Genomic DNA, 17,940 nt, shown 5'->3' with positions numbered 1-17,940 from the left:
TGACCGCACCGCTCTGGAATATCCCTGAACGTTACAGATCCTCACTCTTCCTGACATCCCACCCTTCCGATTTGGTGTAAACACAGATGACTCCAGGTCTCGCCGCCGTCCAAACTCCTCAAGGGTCCTAAGCTCGAGTATAATTGTTAGCATATTGCGGATCCGTCCATATGTTTGATGTTATGGCAAAAAGGTGCTCGCCGGAGCGGGACACCACGGGGTTAAAGAGAGTTCATATTTTGGAAATAACCTTCTCAACACTTATGAAAGAAGCGTTATCTTGCTTTTAAGTTGGAAAAAGCATTTCATTACCCAATCAAAGTATGCAATGATAATTCCAGCACTTCGGGGGAATAACCCGCCTTTTAATCACTTTCATCTCCGCCATAGGGGGGAAATCCTATAAGCATATATATTTTGGTGTCTGCAAAGGGAAACACGTGAAGGTTCAGCAAGTTCTTTCATCCCTGATGACATTCCTGAGGTTTCTCCTTCATGTTTGCTCTGCTGTGAGTGAGTGCAGGATGGTTTCCTCAAGTGTGTGAAATCTTTTTAAGGAAATGTGGAAGAGAGGTGACTTTGCCGTTTCAGCTTTGCTTGTTATGACACTTTGAAAGGGTGTTATTGTTGAAAGGTTAAATGAGGTTCATGTTTTCACAAGTTTGAGGGCAGATTTGGGCCTGAATTATTGTTATTATGAGTGGGACGTGAGGTCAAACCCCCTTACTTAGTGAGACACGTGAACTTGTACCCTCCAGTAATGTTAAAAAATAAACATATATATTAAAGGGGTCATATTATTCAGCTTTTCAACACTTTCACATGGTCTTATTGGTCTAAAAACATTGTACTCAAAGTTTATTGCCCCAAATTCAGCTTTTCCCTGAGTTTCTTCCATTTGAATATTGGATCATATGAGCTGCATTCAGAATCTGCTGTGTGTGTGTGTGTGAGCTGGACTGGCTCCGCCCACACATGCCCATCTTGGGAAGAGGAGGAAGTTCTTCCTCTCGTGGTGCCATGCGCCAGAGCATAGCTGCCGAATAGCGTTTTAAGGGTTCAGTTGCACGACAACGGTGCTCGGAGCCACTGACGTGGCGTGTCATTCTCTGTTTGTGTGGTTTCGTTACAAAAACAACGGTGCCAAGTCGTGGCCTGGCATACTAACTGTTTCTTTGTAAACAGACATCTTTAAAAAATGGCCGTGTAAACACAAAACTGTTTTGAAATAAAAAGGATGCGTTGTCACTTTAAAAATTAGATCAACCGGGCATAAATTTTATCCTTTGTCAGCAATGTAGACTCACAAATCCAGGGCAAATCCACACATGCATTGGGAGAAAATACAAACTTAACAAAAAAAAAAAAAAAAAAACCTGGGGATTTTGTCATTGTGAGGTAGGAGCAATATCCACTGATAATCCTCATATCTGTTTAACCAGATGTTTGAATGTTTTCTGTGGTAAACTAAATAATTTTGCAGAAACTATTAGTTATTACATTGGTCCACTGAGAAACCGCCATACATTACACATTTTGAGCAAAGCATACAGAGTTTAGCCATATTTGTGGGAATGCTGAAGTCAGTTACACATTAGTGATCCAAATCTTTATTATTATTATGCTGGCTATATGTGCTATATCTGCTGCAATCTTTAACCAATTTGAATGGTTCAAATATCAAAAAGCGCAGCTTGTTCATGAGATGACTGCTATACTGTGTGCTTTTTATGTTGTTAACCGTTTCTGAACAAATTTTAAAAAACTTAAAAAAAACGTACCATACAAAGCGGATGGGAAAGGCACCTCTTGGAGATCAAAGTAGATCAAAGCGGGAGAAAATCTTTAAACTTAGCATGTCTATGGCAACAAAAGCTGATCTCCTTTGAACTGCGAGGATCTCAGCACTGGAGACACATAGATCAAAGGAGATTAGCTTTATTCAACCTTCAACATTCACACTTGTTTTTACTTCTGGAAATGCAAACCTCTATTTAATAATCAGTTTTCATTGTGTTATTTATATCTGTCAAAGCTCATTTTAGCATGTTATGCACAAATTTGAAGCCAAAACAACCAGAATCCATTGATTTCTTTTTTTTCCCCGGCAACTGAGTTTGTCGTTAATTAAAATCTATAAAATTGACTCCAGCTGCAGGGCAAATCCAGGTTCATGGGGTTCTCTTTTGACGTTTTCCATTTCATTTCTAAAGGAAGTCGGGTCAATTAGTTTGTGTATGATTGTTGCAGAGGAAAAAGCATTGAACTCCCTGGAGATTCGTTCTGCTTTTATTTTCTAATACGGACTTGATGCAACTGGTGGCATCTTGTATCACTCCTTGCATGTCATGTGTCCCTGTCAGACACAGGAAATGTGTTTTAAGACTTCTTTTCCATCCCGATTTGCTTTGTCCCCAAGGTGCGAGTTCACCCTTTGCCCTCATCACCCAAGCGGAGAGGAACCCCCCCACTCAATGGAGTACGCCCTCGACAGCACCAGACTTGCGCCAGTCTCCTTTAATCTTCATCCCCAAACATCACATCTTGTTTCACACACAGACGCAATCTGGGTCACCCCCCCCCCCCCGCCCCACACACACACACACACACACACACACACACACACACACACACACACACACACACACACACACACACACACACACACACACACACACACACACACACAAGCCCCAATCTGAAGTGTCACCCTTCATCATATTCAGTAATAACCCAGGCAGACCAGACGATGACCAGCCAATCCCTTTAAGCGTAACTGACCGCGTCGGAACATTAAAGGCCGTGATTGGTCACAGCCGCCGTGCTAGGAAGCGGATTAGGGATTAGCATGGCAGGGCTTTTAGAATCAGACAAAGACTTGATGTGTATGTGTGTGTGTGTGTGGTAACAGTTTTTGTTGTTGTTGTTAACTTGCTCAAAAGCCAGACAAAATGAAGCCTGGTAGTGGAGAGAGATGAGAGAGATTTAAAAATTCTCCTTTGAGTTTGAGGTCTAAAGATCAAAGCCTTTCATTGCTCGTCTCGCCACGTTATCGCCCACCGTCCTGACCGGACGTATGGCACCAACACCTGCAAGCAAGGTCGTGGACTATATAAATAGTAATTTCTTTCCCTCAGATTTATCACGCAGGCTTCTGTACAGGGCACTCTTTGTGCAAGGCAGCAGGAGCAAATCCCGACTTGTCAGAATCAATTTGCGGGTTGAAATTCACTCCCGACCTTGACGCGACACTCACGACCCTAAAAACCCAGCATGCCCCACGTAAGGTCAAGGCTTAATCTGCCGTCCGCGATCCGCTATGAAAGCAGATTATGGGTTTTTTCCCCTTGGAAATCCTATAAGCATCACAGGTTTTTTTTTTTTGGAAATATACTCTTCGATGGCAGTCAACAAGGTGTCAGAGCAGAAGAGTCCAACACATTTTAGTTCAGATGTCACATACAGTCCAATTTTATCTTGAGTAGTGAAATGCTGCCATAATAACCTTTGGATTTGTTGTGGTACGAAATATAAGTGATGACAATATCAATATTTTTCGCAAAAGTTTAACATTTAGTATTGAAAATGACTACAATCTCGACATAAAGCCAATTTCAATGACGCTTTCTGGCGTGAAATAAAGTGAAATGTCCAAAAAAAACTTCATGAAGATCACATATGTCTTCAAAAATCAAAAAAGTTTTCTTTGACATTTTTGTCAATTTTCTTGGTTGTTTTGCAGCCAGATTGGAGCGTCTCGCTTTTGGAGTTCATGTTTGTCCCCCCGCCGCCCCTGCGTTAAAGGGTTTAAATGCTCATGAAACTGGAAGACAAATGAAAGATCTGCTTCGGCGTGTGCAAATATGTTAATAATTTAATGCGGAATTCACAATAAAAAAAACAAAGAAAAAACATTTAAATAATTTAGCAGTTTTTCTTGCTTTGTGTGGAAAGTCGCCTTTTTGACTTGCTCCTACGTTTACCTTTATCACGAGGAATGATTTCTTTTTTTATTTATTTATTTTTTTACTTTAAGGCCTTCAAATGTGACTTTTAGTCAAGCTGACAGGCAGATATCATCATGTTTTACTTCAGATGCCCTCCTTCGCTGGCTATTTTCCGCCTCCCGCAAGTTAAGAGAGAATTGGAACAGCAGCACAATCATAAAGTGCCACACACACACACACACTGATACACACACACACACACACGCGCGCGCGCACACTCACACACACACAGAGTGTATGCTGATTATGTGAGCCAGGTCAATGGGGATGACCTACTTCTCAGTTCTGGCTTCATGAACTGCCACAGTCGCTCACGTCAGACCACCAAAACAGACGCCCCTGCCCCCTACCCCCCTTTATATAAATATATATATATATCTTTTTCTTTTTTTTTTTTTTTTTGCGATTTCGTGTCGTTTACCACAAGTGAGGAGACAGTGGGATCTCCTCTCTGCTCAACTGCCGGTTTATGGCGCGCCTGAATAATTAATTCTCCAGCAAATCTAATAAGAGTAATAAAATCCACCCGAAGAGGAAGACGAAGTTCAGAAAAAGAAGCAACTTTTGTGATTAAAACCAGGAGAGAATTACCGTTATTGTCAGCACAGTGAGCACCTCCATATATTATGTAAAACCCACTCACATTCTTTTCCCATTAAAACGACAGAGAGGGAAAACCACACTCCCTCTAGTCCTGTTTGTGCCCACGACGAGCTCGAATCGGTTTTTAGAAAATGTACCGAAAGAGCATCTATGAAAATTTTAGCAGCTTAAACTATGAGTGGAGGAGAAAGCTGCAACCTGGACCCAAAGTTAATGAAAGATTCAGGGGCGACGCAATGGGAGGGGAGCAGGGCGCACCGATAAACAGGAAGGAGGAGGTTTAATGTGTTGAGGGGCTTTATTAGTTGGCTTTGAAACGGGCAGAATCATCTTCTCACATTTTATATTGTGGTGATTTCCAAAAAAAATTTAAAAATCTATAAATAGTTGGTTGCCCACCCTTGATAATTCATTTTCTTTTATATTATATGTGCGAATATTTGTTCTGTATGGTTGGGAAAGCAGCGTCATTTAATTGGTTAATAATTTTCAAATTTTTGTTTTATATCTTACTGGGATGATATTTTCTTGTCTGGATGGTTGTAAAAGCAGCAGATTGTATTTACTGAGATTAAATTCCCCATTTTTGTTCAGTTAATCTTAATTTACTTTAAAATACTAATACAAATTAAACCAAACTACTTAACTGTGTCTGATTGAGAAAATATTTAATTCAGTTTTTTCTTTAAAAAATACTTAATCACTCAATTTAAAGAAATTCTTAATTCCGTCTCTTTTTTTGAACAAAAAATACTTATTTTAGTAATTTAAAAATACTTAAGTCAGTCTTTTTTGAAAATCCATTCACTGAAATCCATTTATTTTCATTAAAATAAACAAATTCAACTCAATTTAAAAAAAATGTTTAAATGTGGTAAGTTTTTTCTTTACATCTCTCCTGCTTCATTTAAAAAAAGAAAATCACTTTTTTCATCTCGTTTTGAAGAAGTGATGAGAGTTGTGTTGTCGCCATTGCAGATGAGACTGGAGAATTCGTATTATTTTCACAGTGAGCAGGTTGCTGCAGAAGCAGCTGCATGGAGACTGTGCGGGGTTGCTCCACCGCTCATTCAGCTTTGCATCGCCCCCCACTGAGGACTACCGGTACTGACGTCTCCTGTCTCACACACAGTGGCAGCCGTGTCACAAAAGTGGTGGTGGGGGGGGGAGAAAAAAAATAAACAAGTTGCATCGAGTGGAGTGAATGTGCCTCCTTACTGTTGTCTGCTCCCATCAGTTGGTGGTTCAACAACTGTCACCTATAGAGTGCTCAGAGGCACTTCACCTCCTCTCACCTGCACATTTGGACCCACGTCAATATGTTTACGCTTGAGTGTGTTTATCTCTGTCAGGATGAACTGGATTTTTTTTTTTTTTTTTTTTTTTAATCTTCCGGTTCCTCTCACAGCTCCATCACTGTCTAACTATCCCTCCGTCTACTTCCTGTGTGAGACACTTCCCTGCTGTTTATGTGACTCGGCTGACAGCTGTCTGCGGCGACAGGATGGGCACAAAAATGTCCCGAGACTTTTTCCAGCGACACTCTCCCCCATTAAATGCAGCACATTTCTGCCTGGGTTGAGCAGGTACATTTAGATGATGAGCTGAGAGGACGAGTGTGGAACCGTTCCAGGCGACACGCAGTAAAAAAGTCTTTAAATACCAGAAAATTAGAAAAGAGTGGCTGGTTATTGCCCTGTTAAATCAGCTGCGGTTTAACTGAGGTTGCCCATTAAGAAACAACTGCTCACTTCCTGCCAGCACACAGTGTCGCTACTTAATAAAGCCAGGCTGATCCACTTTATTAGTGCACCTGGCTTTAAAAAAATACCCCAGCTCCATTAGTCAATGCATGATCAAGCTCTTTTTTTTCCAAAGCTGTATTAATCTATGTTTCCCCAGAGGAGGGCAGCAAAACAAGAAGCTGTGGTGCTGCAGAAGTCCTCAGCACGGTGTGAATATTGACTTGAATTACTCTTTTTGGCCAACTTTTCGGGGTTCTGCTTAATAAAGTTAATTTTGAAAATAATTTCAAACAGGACAAAGCAGACCACCCACTACTAGCACATCATTTATTTATTTATTAAATTTTTATATACATATTTATTTATTTATTTATTTATTTATTTATTTATTTATTTATGGGTTTATTGTAACCCAACAAAACATTTTATAAATGAAAACATATCTACAAATAATAATAATAATAATAGTAATAATAGTAATAATTACACTAACATATTTTAATGATTATTTCTTTAATTGTTTTTGTAATTAAAATTATTGACAGAACATAAATCAAATATATTGTACCTTTAAGGATTAATTTTGTATTTTGTTTGTCCATAGTCACATATTTTTGTTCCTTGTGAGTCAGAGAAGCAAACAAAATCCCCCAAGTGGTGAAGGATTTCTTGCACATGGTTAATCAGGCATGGGTTCAATTTGGGCGAGCGCGTTCCACATGACGTGTGGGCGGCGTGTGCATGCGTGTCGTCATGCGGCCCCGTGTGTCATGGAGGTTATTTTGGATGCTGTCAAATGTTTTGTGGATTAAATGAGATGACATGCAAAAACAAACAAAAAAAAAGTGACGACTAAGCTTGTACAGCGGCACCAAGAGGAAACCCACCAAATGTTATCAAAAAAGAACAGAACGTAGTCGATTCTTGACGAATCTCCAGGTTTCAGTGGAAATGTCAACAAGCGTCAGTCATCGGGGGACTAAACATCTGGTGGTATAAACATCTCAGAGAGGGGAGTCGGGGCCTGGCGGAGCCGATGTGTGCACTGATGTGTATGTAGATGCGAGTGTGTAATGCATTCAAGCTTCTCTCACCCTCCTGTTACGTGCTTCACTGCCCCCGGCTTGTACACGATCGATCCTGCAGCTCAATCACTGCTGACCCCAGATATCACGCTCACCACCGAATGGTGCAGCGAGCTCGAGCGCTAAGAGTTTATCTGCAGCACTCGCGTGTTGTTGTTGTTTTTTTGTTTTGTTTTTTTTTCCCTCCCCCTGGAGGATAGAAGAGGAAGCCATGCATAAAGATGGCAGGGCGGATGAATAGAGGGGATATTCTGGGTGCAGCAGTCCGCTCGGTGCACACGAGCCTTAATCTCGGTAAACAGTGACATCTGCTGAAAGAAAATGCCACGGCGCGGAGATGAGAGTGCACTGCTTGCTTTCACTTGAGAAAAAATAAATAAATAAATAAAACAGGCGTTTGATTTGGAAAACATATGATTTCACAACTAATGACTTCTTAACTGCTTATCACCCTCATTTGCATAACAGTTATGATCATCCCTGCTAATTCCGGGTGCATTGTTTCACTCTAAATGTCCTTTTAACAGTTGGTTCTAATCCTTTGTAGTTGTTCTTTCTCCCCTGGAGGCTTGGTGCAGATTGAATCTAATCTTTAAAGTTTTTTTTTTTTTTTTTTTTATGCTTTCTGTCTTTCTGTAGTTGAAAAAACGTCAAAGTTACCATCAGTTGTTTCATTAACAGCCCCCCGGCGATGTTGGGAGATAAACAAGGCCTCAGAGGTAACTTTGAAAAGCTGATTGAAAGGGCCTGTTGTTATGAGTTTTGAAGCAGAGCAGCTGGAAAATGCCGCGGGGAGGCGAGGTGGTTGGGTTTATCGGGGTTCTGGAGCAAACTTTCTGACTGACGGAGAGGTTTTTATAGGCGAGGGTTTGCATGTCCCTCCTTCTGATCACATAGAGATGCATGACTGGTTGATTCTATTTCTAAATAGTACTTGTCCCTGTTCACACTGCAGGGAAATGCCACCCAATTCAGATGTTTTGACTCATATCCAATTCTGACTTTATTTTTCCACACCAGACCTCTTGAACAACCGCTTGAAAATGAATCTGTACGCTGACCAGCGTTGCCAGATATCACCAAACTCTCTTACCTTTTACCTTTGTTTATTTTGTGCATTTGCGTGTGTATGGCCTGTTCTTTACAATAGTTTTAGGGTTTTAACATGATTTCTAGAATCGGCGCTTGTTTTTCTTGAGGTGTGTAGGTTTTTACCTTGTTTGGGCTGGAAACAGTCAGTCACATCTGGCAACCCCGGTGCTGACCGGCGTGCCATCCATATGTATGTCTGTCAATAGTGTCTTCCGCGGTCCGGGAACCCGAACCCATCGAGTTCGATCACGTTCCGATAGAAGTCGCATTTTTTAAAAAAAATTATCGGATACCTGCAAAAAACGGCGAACGGAACGGATCGGTTCTCAATGCGAGGGGAGGGAACGTGAACCTTATTGATTTACTTACTTTTATCACGGCCATATACTCGTTTTCTAGTATATGTGGGTTATCTATCAACATATTTGGAATGGAGTACTGTTGAAGAATTGTGCTGTTTTGGCCGGGGCTGACTTGAAAAATTTGACATTTCTGATTCATCTGGGATGGAAGATAAATGATTGGATGAATGGATTACCCCCCCCCCCCCCCCCCCCCCCCACACAAGCTTATTTATTGCGGTGTTGATTCGGTCCTAAGTCGAGAGCATTCACTGAAAAATGGTGCGGACGGAAATCTCCAGCCAGCTTCCCTTCAGGGGGAAAGAAAACGGACGCATGTTCTAATTGCCGGCTGACAGCTGAGGACTGCAGCTGCCGCGCGCCAACGCCGAATAAGTACATTCCATCAGTATCAAACTCAGCGAAACTCCAAAATGAGTCCTCCAGTGCCCATTTAATGGCAAACTATACAGTTTGCATTCCAATCAACCTTTTTTTTTTTTTGCCTTGCAGTGAGAAAAGAAAAAAGAAAAAAGAAGAAAAAAAAAAAAGGAAACCAGCTCTGATTGCCAAAGTGCTTGGCAGCGTGGCGCTATAAATTAGAGCGCACTGTAAAGAAACGAGAGGGGTTCATTACAGTAAGTGATTAGTGTGGAGTCACTCTGCCGACTCGTGGCGATGCGGTCTGAACAGACTCCTGACAAACTCCCGCTTGATGAATTGGAGAGGCTGCTTAATCCGAGCTCAGTCGAAACTCAAAAGTGTCGCCGCCGGAGACGGCGAGGGTCCCGAAAGGGGGCCCGAAGTGGGTCAGGACAGCGTCTCTGAGAGCTGGGCGTGCGAGGACAGAATCCTCAAAAATCAAATAACAGTCTTCCGGTCTGATCTTTACTCTTTTGGTTCACTTGTGCAGGGAACCAGTTGTTTCCCAGATAATTATGGTGACTTTTCAAGGTTTCTACATTCTCTGCCACAGTGAGTTTTAAAGCCGGGAACTTCCTCTGACAGGTTTGTTGCCTAAAGGCCTTCAGGTTTGAGAACTGGATGATGACTCCGCCCAACGCTGTCGTCGTAATATTGTAACGGAAAACGGTTGTAAATCTCACTTGTGCTTAGAAAAAAACCCAACGTTGCAATAAATGATTAAGAAGAAAGACTTCAAGTCAGTTTGAGTTGTTCTCTTTCTATGGCGCCCCGGGTAACTTTATGGGTTTTTAAGGGACAGGCAAAAAAAAAAAACAAGCATTGGCTTTAAGCACTATAAAGTGAACGCACACAATCAGATGTGTAAGATGTGTAGTCTGGTCTGAAGCTATCGGTCTTCCCTCGTTCTCGGTCTGTCACACACTCGGGACAGCGTTCACCTCCCCGCCATTCTTCAGGTCCACCCGTTGCTTCTGCCACGTTGAGATATCGGCCCTCCCAAGAAAGCGGCGAGAAGTAAGCTGTTTCACACCATTTAATCCCACATCCCTGTGCTTCCTCCTCCTCTCTCGCCCTACCCCCACCCTCTTCCTCTACCTGCACCCTTCCATCCGTCTATCTCTCTGTCCCTGGCCTCCAGACAGCTGAGCGGCTCTCCTGGATTTCGCTGACACTGCGCCCGGTCCCGCCTGGCCTCCTCTGAGCAGGATGGACACTCTGGAGTCAGAGCTGACCTGCCCAATCTGCCTGGAGCTCTTTGAAGACCCGCTGCTGCTCCCTTGCGCCCACAGCCTCTGCTTCGGCTGCGCCCACCGCATCCTCGTCTCGCACTGCACCACCAACGAATCCGTTCAGAGCATCGGCGCCTTCCAGTGCCCCACCTGTCGATATGTCATTTCCCTGAGTCCAGAGCGCGGACTAGAGGGACTCAAGAGAAACGTGACCTTGCAGAACATAATCGACCGAGTTCAACGGGCGTCGTCGTCGGCCGGGCTGCCCCTGCCGCTGCCTCCGCCTGCCCCGCACAGCGGGCCCAACTCTCCCGGGGAAGAAGGGAGCAACCGCTTGGCGCTGGTCCCCATCAGCGCCGCCATGTCCAGTCCGGGAACGCCCCCGGAGCCCGTGCAGTGTCAGTTCTGCGAGCAGGACCCGCCGCAGGACGCCGTGAAGACGTGCGTGACGTGCGAGGTGTCGTACTGCGAGGAGTGCCTCCGGGCGACGCACCCCAACAAGAAGCCGTTCACCGGCCACCGGCTCATCGAGCCCATGCCCGACTCCCACCTCAGGGGGCTCCAGTGCCTGGAGCACGAGGAGGAGAAGGTCAACATGTACTGTGTGACGGACGATCAGCTCATCTGCTCGCTGTGCAAGCTGGTTGGGAGGCACAGGGACCACCAGGTGGCAGCGCTGAGCGACCGCTATGAAAAACTCAGGGTAAGCATTAAGGTTGGTCTCACACTCCCTCCTCACATAAACAATTATCAAAAGCCCTGCTGCTATTTTGGGAAAGATTAAGCAAATTTAAATAAAAAGATAAGGCTTTCCACCCTCCTCACTTTTTTTTTTTTTTTTTTTTATCTTACACATATAATGAATTCTAAACTTTAATTTCACTCCGTTCTGAAGTATGAAATTTCCTATTATGCTTACCAGGTATCTCACTCCATTATCAAGATCGTCTCGTCTCGCGCTGACTTATCATCTCCCCCGAATAATTAAGCAATTAGCATAATTACTGCGCCGCGGAGTGGAGGCAGTGAATATGGGGAGGGCCATTAGTGACGAGGCGCGGCGTCCTCCATGAGGCTGCAGGTTAATGAGCGCCAACTGCCTACTGGGCGGAGGTGGGCCTAATTGAGCATGGCTATTGGATGGGGCGCTGGTAATGGCTGCATAGTGTGTGTGTGTGTGTGTGTGTGTGTGTGTGTGTGTGTGTGTGTGTGTGTGTGTGTGTGTGTGTGTGTGTGTGTGTGTGTCTGTGTGTCTGTGTGTCTGTGTGTGTGTGTGTGTGTGTGTGTCCTGAATATCTTCATGAGACTGACTGAAGTACTCCACAATAACAGCCTGTTTATGTACTTAAATTAATTTCATTATCATGTACATACTTCTAGCTATATTGAAAAACACTCAAATTACTACTCAATTTAAATGTAGTTTTATTTTTTCCATACGAATTTCCTCTCTGGGACTTTTTTTTTACTTATTGGTTTATTTACTTGGCCATTACTCACCAAGTTACACCATATTAAGTTGACTTACTGATCTACTCACCCAATTAAATACTTCCTCATGTACTCACTTCTACTATTTACTTCACGACTAAACCAGTTACTGACTTTTTCCCATTTAGGCTCCATTAACGTGACATTTCAAGTCAAAGTACATCGTTTTAGAAAAGTTTTCGCTTTTACGTCGCATGCCAGGCCACGGCTTGCTGCTGTGCACTTCCTGTTTCCATGGCGATGAAGTGCTTCCGAAAATTTGCCTTTTCAGTGGCTCCAAGCGCCGTTTTTTTCCTTTTTCACGAGTCACTAGTTATTAACTTAACTACTGTCGTTGAACAATAAGTGAGAAAATCCAAAGTCTTGCTCGGAGCCGAATGAAAAGCCTGTGGCGCAACTCCTGTAAGAAACGTTAGTGGTAGCGATATAATGCCAGAAAGTGAAACCACCAGCATTTTCATTCCCCCACGAAATAAACAAGCATGAGAACCTCAGGTAGCCTATTTTTTAATCCGCCCCACGGATCCTCTGCCGACAATCCCGTCCCTTCACGCTGCGGCGTTGCAATGCCCGCATGATTCAGCAGATCTGAGCGCGGAGCAGGAATTAGCAGGAGGGCGACTACAGGTCAGTGCATCATGAAGATACCGCGTCTCCTCCGCTTCCTCCATTCACCCGGAGAGAGATCGTGCAGGACGACGCATCCATCTGTTAATATACAAGTTAATAATTAGCTGCAACATAAATGAAAGTAATATATTAATAAATTGACAGAGCAGATTGGTACGAAGCTATTTCTGGGTGCATTATAACATGCATGACAGAACATACCAAAGCAAGAATGTACTTTAACGCCTGAAGAAATGTCTAAACTTCTATCACTGGAGTGTTTTTTTGGACGGTTCATTGTATTTTGCGCCAGAAAGTTTCATTCAAATTGGCTTTATCTTGTCATTTTCAACAGTAACTTGTTTGTCTTCCGTGAAACTATAGACCTTTTCATTGTGTGTATGCTGCATCACAAAGAAAAACAACGTTCAAGTTTACATCTGAATTGAATAATTTTGGTCTTAAAAACAACCAAAAATGGGTTTTTATGTTAAATTAAAATTGAAAATCAAGATATTTTTCTTTATGACGGTCAAGAAGAAATAAACCAAAAATTTAAAACAAACTGATTTTTCTGTTTCTGAAAATGACAGCTACAGAAAAATTAGTCTGACCAGACTAATTAAAAATTGAAAATGAAAATCAAATAAACACTTCTTTTTTTTCTTCTTTTTAATATATTTGAATCGGAAAACTCCAATGAAAACAAACGTACAGCGATCATTATGGCACTATTTTCCTGGTCCGGTCCACCTGAGATGAAGTAAACTCCATGTAAACAAATGGAGAACATGCAAACTCTACGTTAAAAACAAAAAACAACCTTGTAAAACCAGGTCAGAACTAGGAATCGGGCTGGGAGGAGAAAGTTCTGGCCATGGAGACTTTATGCAACAAGATCTGGCGTTGACTGTTAATGCTTATGTTACCATCTATATTGTAATAATATTCAAAATGAGACAAATCTATCACTGGGTTTCTCTAAAGGGTTGCTTGGGTACTACTGTACATTACCGTCGGCGCAACCAAATTACATTTAAAACTAGCTTCATCTAACATTTTCAAGTAAAATGTATCAATAAAGTGGTGAATCGACAGTTATATGTAATAAACAAGTATCTACACATCGAGTCTTGAGTTCTGAAGCGATGACGTGTGGCCACCTGCTTGACGAAGGGGTTGAAGATGGCGTGAGAAACACCGGTGGAGCGAGCAGTCTGTCTCGCCCGGCACGTTGGAATCACAGTCGACGGCCTCGGGGGTTTCACGCACGCACGTAAATCCACTCGATTTTGTGCCACTCGATATCCACGAAGCAAAAAAAAAAGAAAAAAAAAAGAATAAATTGGAAATATATAGCAACGTGGGACGTTTCTGAGCATTTGGAAGTTCCTACGGTGGTTCCTCCTGACGGGGCTCGTCTCCTGCTTCTCTCTCCGACGCACGGGCCTCCTGCTGTTGGACAGAAGTCCGAACCTCGCGAGGGGAGACGGAGAGCAGATGGGACAACAGAAGCATGTGTGACCGCTTCGTTAACGCTTAATCATGCTCTCGCTTCCTCACACACACGCACACACACTTGCACACACACCCACCCTGTTGGTCTGATCACACAGGCGGCACTTCTTTTGAGCACACAAAGGAAAGTAACGTGCGAATTCCCGAATCAGAGGGGATCACCCCGCCTCACGCCAGCCAGCTGGCTCATGATCCGAGTCGGATTCCATCGGCGGGTTAAGACCATGTTAACCCAGAAGTGACCCCCGGGCATTAACAGGAGAAGAAAACACCATTGTTTTCATGATATGCCAATTATTTCCTCTACAGCCACAGTGAAAACGCTAAAGAATCTCTCGCATAACATTGTACGATGGACACCCACGTGAAATGATTTCTGGACACCAGACACCTCAGCTGATTTCTTTTTGAATCAGGCTTAAAATAAAAGTTCGAAATAAGATAGTCAGCCAGTAACGCATCGATAAGATCGTCAGTCAGTACGACACACAATAACACCGCCACTCAGTCGGTAAGACAGAAAGTCAGTCAGTTAGCCAATAAGACAGGCGGGACGTCCCCCAATCTAAATCGTTTACTCCAGAACGATCGTCTGCGGAGGAAAAACTGGGATTATTTATTGATTTCAATTGTAAGAAGAGAAAAAGAGCCTCTTATTTCACGACTCAACCAAGAGCATGCGACTGCTGACGCATCATATCCCGTCAGCATTCCTCTTTCGATAACACCGATACCAACATATACACAGGAACACATTTGAAAATGGATAGAGCAACGTTCTTGTGTCAAAGCGATTCAGATGTACTGTAAACAAATTAAAGTATAGAGATGAGTGCAGCACAAAATCAGCAAAAGAAAATTCTGTTATTTTTCAGATTTTTAATTCTGGTGCTTTAATTAATTTTGATAAATGTTGTCTATCAAAAATAATAAGAAAACATACTCATACTTATCAGATACTTGAAACTGTCAGTTCACGTCTGCCCCCTTGAGGTGAGGCAGAGTACTGCCTGCCTCACCTGCTGACGTTTCTCTGCACTTTATTGCACAATCAGCAGAAAAACTCCCTCACACATACGTTAAATTCATTACACGGACTGTAGGGAGTCATGCTGTGTAACTAATATTTCTGTAAAGTTCATAGTGGTGGTTTGCTGAGGAACAGAAACGGGCATGTGTCATGTGACCTAGTTTGTGTTGAATCACACAGTCACAGCCTCACCTGGGATCTCTGCCCTGGATTTGATCAAAAACACTCAAAATTCTGCGATTTTTACTTAATAAAATGTCATAAATGTGTGGAGTCATACTGAAAATGCATCTTTAGCACTGCCTCCCCTTTCCGCACGCCACTGCTATATATACTTATAAATGTATCTAATCATCTACTTATATATAGTCTATTCTCTTGTGTACAACTGTCCTGCCCGTCTTTAAATATTTACGCGATGTTGAGCTGCTGTGACGACTGAATTTCCCCATGCGGGATTAATAAAGTTTGATCTTATATTAAAAATATAATAGACCCAAACATAGACCCCCCCCCCCAAACAAAAAGGGAAAGTTATTCTAAACTATGATATAGTTGATCATAGTTTAGAAAAAGAATCTAATAGCAATTTTATTATATTTAAAATCATGTTTCAACACATCTAGTTGTGAAACATTCAAAATAAAATGGTTTCCTTCTTATGAAAGCATAAAGGTTGAAATGAATGTATTCAGTCCTTTTCTGTATCTTTACGGGGGGGGGGGGGGGGTTCAAAGTGCCTCACGTGCCATTTCACTATAACTCCAATTGATTTCATTTGACTTTCCTTCCTGAACTCGCTTTTAGAAGAGTGTTTGTATTAAATAAGGAAGCAAGATCTTGACGGGAAAAACTACATCTTGATTATATAACCCGCGGGCGTTCAGAGAAATTTTTTTTTTTTTCTAAAGCATTGTTGTGAATCCGCCCAAAACTTCGTGCCGAGTAGCGAGCGTACGCTCGTGTCTTGGCGGATTAACGCAGGAAAAAAACCCAACAACAACCTCGCCGTCATGCAAAATGAATGCGCGACAGCACGTTTCATCTTTAATTCACGAGAACAGAAAACTCTGGGCTGAACTTGTTGGAAGGGAAGCGGAGGTGGCTCAAAACTTGGAGCGCCTTGCGTGGCAGGCAGTGTTTCCTCCCTTTGGGCGACGTTTGGGAAGAACCGACAAGCTCCGGCTCGTTTTGGCCGTTATTTCCCGGGAACGTTTTGCATGCAGATCACATTTTTTGCCCCCGATGTGCTGGAATTGGAGATATCCCCCCTCGCTCTCCTACGGGGAAGGGTGAAAAGAAAAAAAAGAAAGAATATCAGAAGATTGGAATAGTTCCCCGTTTTTTTTTTCTTCTTTTTTTTCAGTGGCAGTGGTGGTGTGTGTCTGATAAGAGCCCGTGGAGGTTATTGTGGGAACACCCATCCTTTTTCGGAGATAAAATTACCCCCGTCACAGGAAATTGACGGAGGAGGCAGTTGGAAATAGCTTTTAAAGTCCTTGGCTCCGGGTCTGAGGAGAAAGAACCTTGAGGATAAAAGATGGGAGCCCGGGTTGTTTGTCTGTGTGTGCGTGTGTGTGTGTGTGTGTGTGTGTGTGTGTGTGTGTGTGTGTGTGTGTGTGTGTGTGTGTGTGTGTGTGTGTGTCTGGCAGCCTTGGTTTCAAATCAGAGGTTTGTTGCATTTTGTTTGTAATCTGCTCCCTCTAATCACTCCTTCAAGCCTTCGGTGCTGGAACGACTCACTCTGCGGCGCGGCGTGCAAACGTAAGCAGTAAAACACGCGTTTGATTCACAGTCTGGCCGATAAGCGCGGCATTCGGCATTTACGTCCTCCAGCTGCCTCCTTCTTCTTCTTCTTCTTCTTCTTTTTCATATCATAAAATACACCTTTTCCCTTCTGTACTTGCGATTTGTTGTCGTTTTTGTCAGATGTGACCTCGACTTTGGCGATTTGTCCTGTTGGCGTATTGTTTAAAGAGCAACGCCAGCTTAAAAAATATTAAATTAAATAATCCACCGAAGGTGAAGTTGAACCAGACCAAATAGTGTCTCCTCACGTTGTGGTGCATTAAGCCTTTGCATGACCGTGTGCGTATAAGGTATAAATTAGGCTTTATGGCATTCAATAAGTACTTGTATACTCTGTATACAAGTAGCTAAAGATTGTAATTATCATTTAAAAAAGAGATATTGGTGCTTCCATGAATAAAACCAATTCCACTCAGCAAAGAGGTTTCGCATATTTAGAGATACCAGCGATGTATCTTTATATATATATTTTTAAAAAATACATTTCTTCCCGTTTAGATTTCGAGTAAGTCAAGATTTCTAAATTACTGAACAAAGGTCTCTTTTAGCTCCATATTTGGTCTCCACCAATCCCTAAAATTTATCTAGAGATTATTGAAGTAAACAACTCGCTGATGATTTGTGCAATAGCAAGAAACTACAAAGCGACACCACGAGCAGTAATGGAAAAGAACTGTTTCGACACTGTCGGTACAAGAGCTTAAACTTTCCTGCAGCCTTGGCTGGATCCTAAGTTGCTTCACGAGGTGAAACTAATTTAAAAAATACCAGTTATTAGTGTCTCTGCGCCTCCCTTGTCTACAGTAAACTGCCGTTTCCTTCTATCTTCCGCCGCAGCAGATAAAAGCAACCAACTTCGGGACGTACAGTACATTGTGGAGCCCAACAAGCCGACTTTCTTTCCTTCTGTACTTAATGTTCCCTTTGCTCGGGGCTTTCTTGTCTCTCAATCAAA

General features: G+C 42.7%; 1 protein-coding gene across 3 annotated transcripts in view; it reads left to right on the top strand.

Moving 5' to 3' along the window:
• Positions 1 to 17,940, top strand: part of LOC308127666 (E3 ubiquitin-protein ligase Midline-1-like) — a 60,518-nt gene that overhangs the window by 26,076 nt on the left and 16,502 nt on the right. For 2 of the 3 annotated variants that reach the window (XM_080492860.1, XM_080492859.1), the window contains exon 2: positions 10,438 to 11,231. In XM_080492860.1, coding sequence (XP_080348986.1) covers positions 10,506 to 11,231 — 726 coding nt within the window. In that variant the 5' untranslated portion in view covers positions 10,438 to 10,505. Of the gene's footprint in view, positions 1 to 10,437; positions 11,244 to 17,940 lie in introns of all 3 variants that reach the window. The other variant, XM_080492858.1, reaches the window with a different exon arrangement.

Source organism: Lipophrys pholis (genome assembly GCF_963383615.2).
Source record: "Lipophrys pholis genome assembly, chromosome: 23".
Taxonomy (NCBI): Eukaryota; Metazoa; Chordata; class Actinopteri; order Blenniiformes; family Blenniidae; genus Lipophrys; species Lipophrys pholis.
This window is presented reverse-complemented; position numbering and strand designations above follow the sequence as displayed.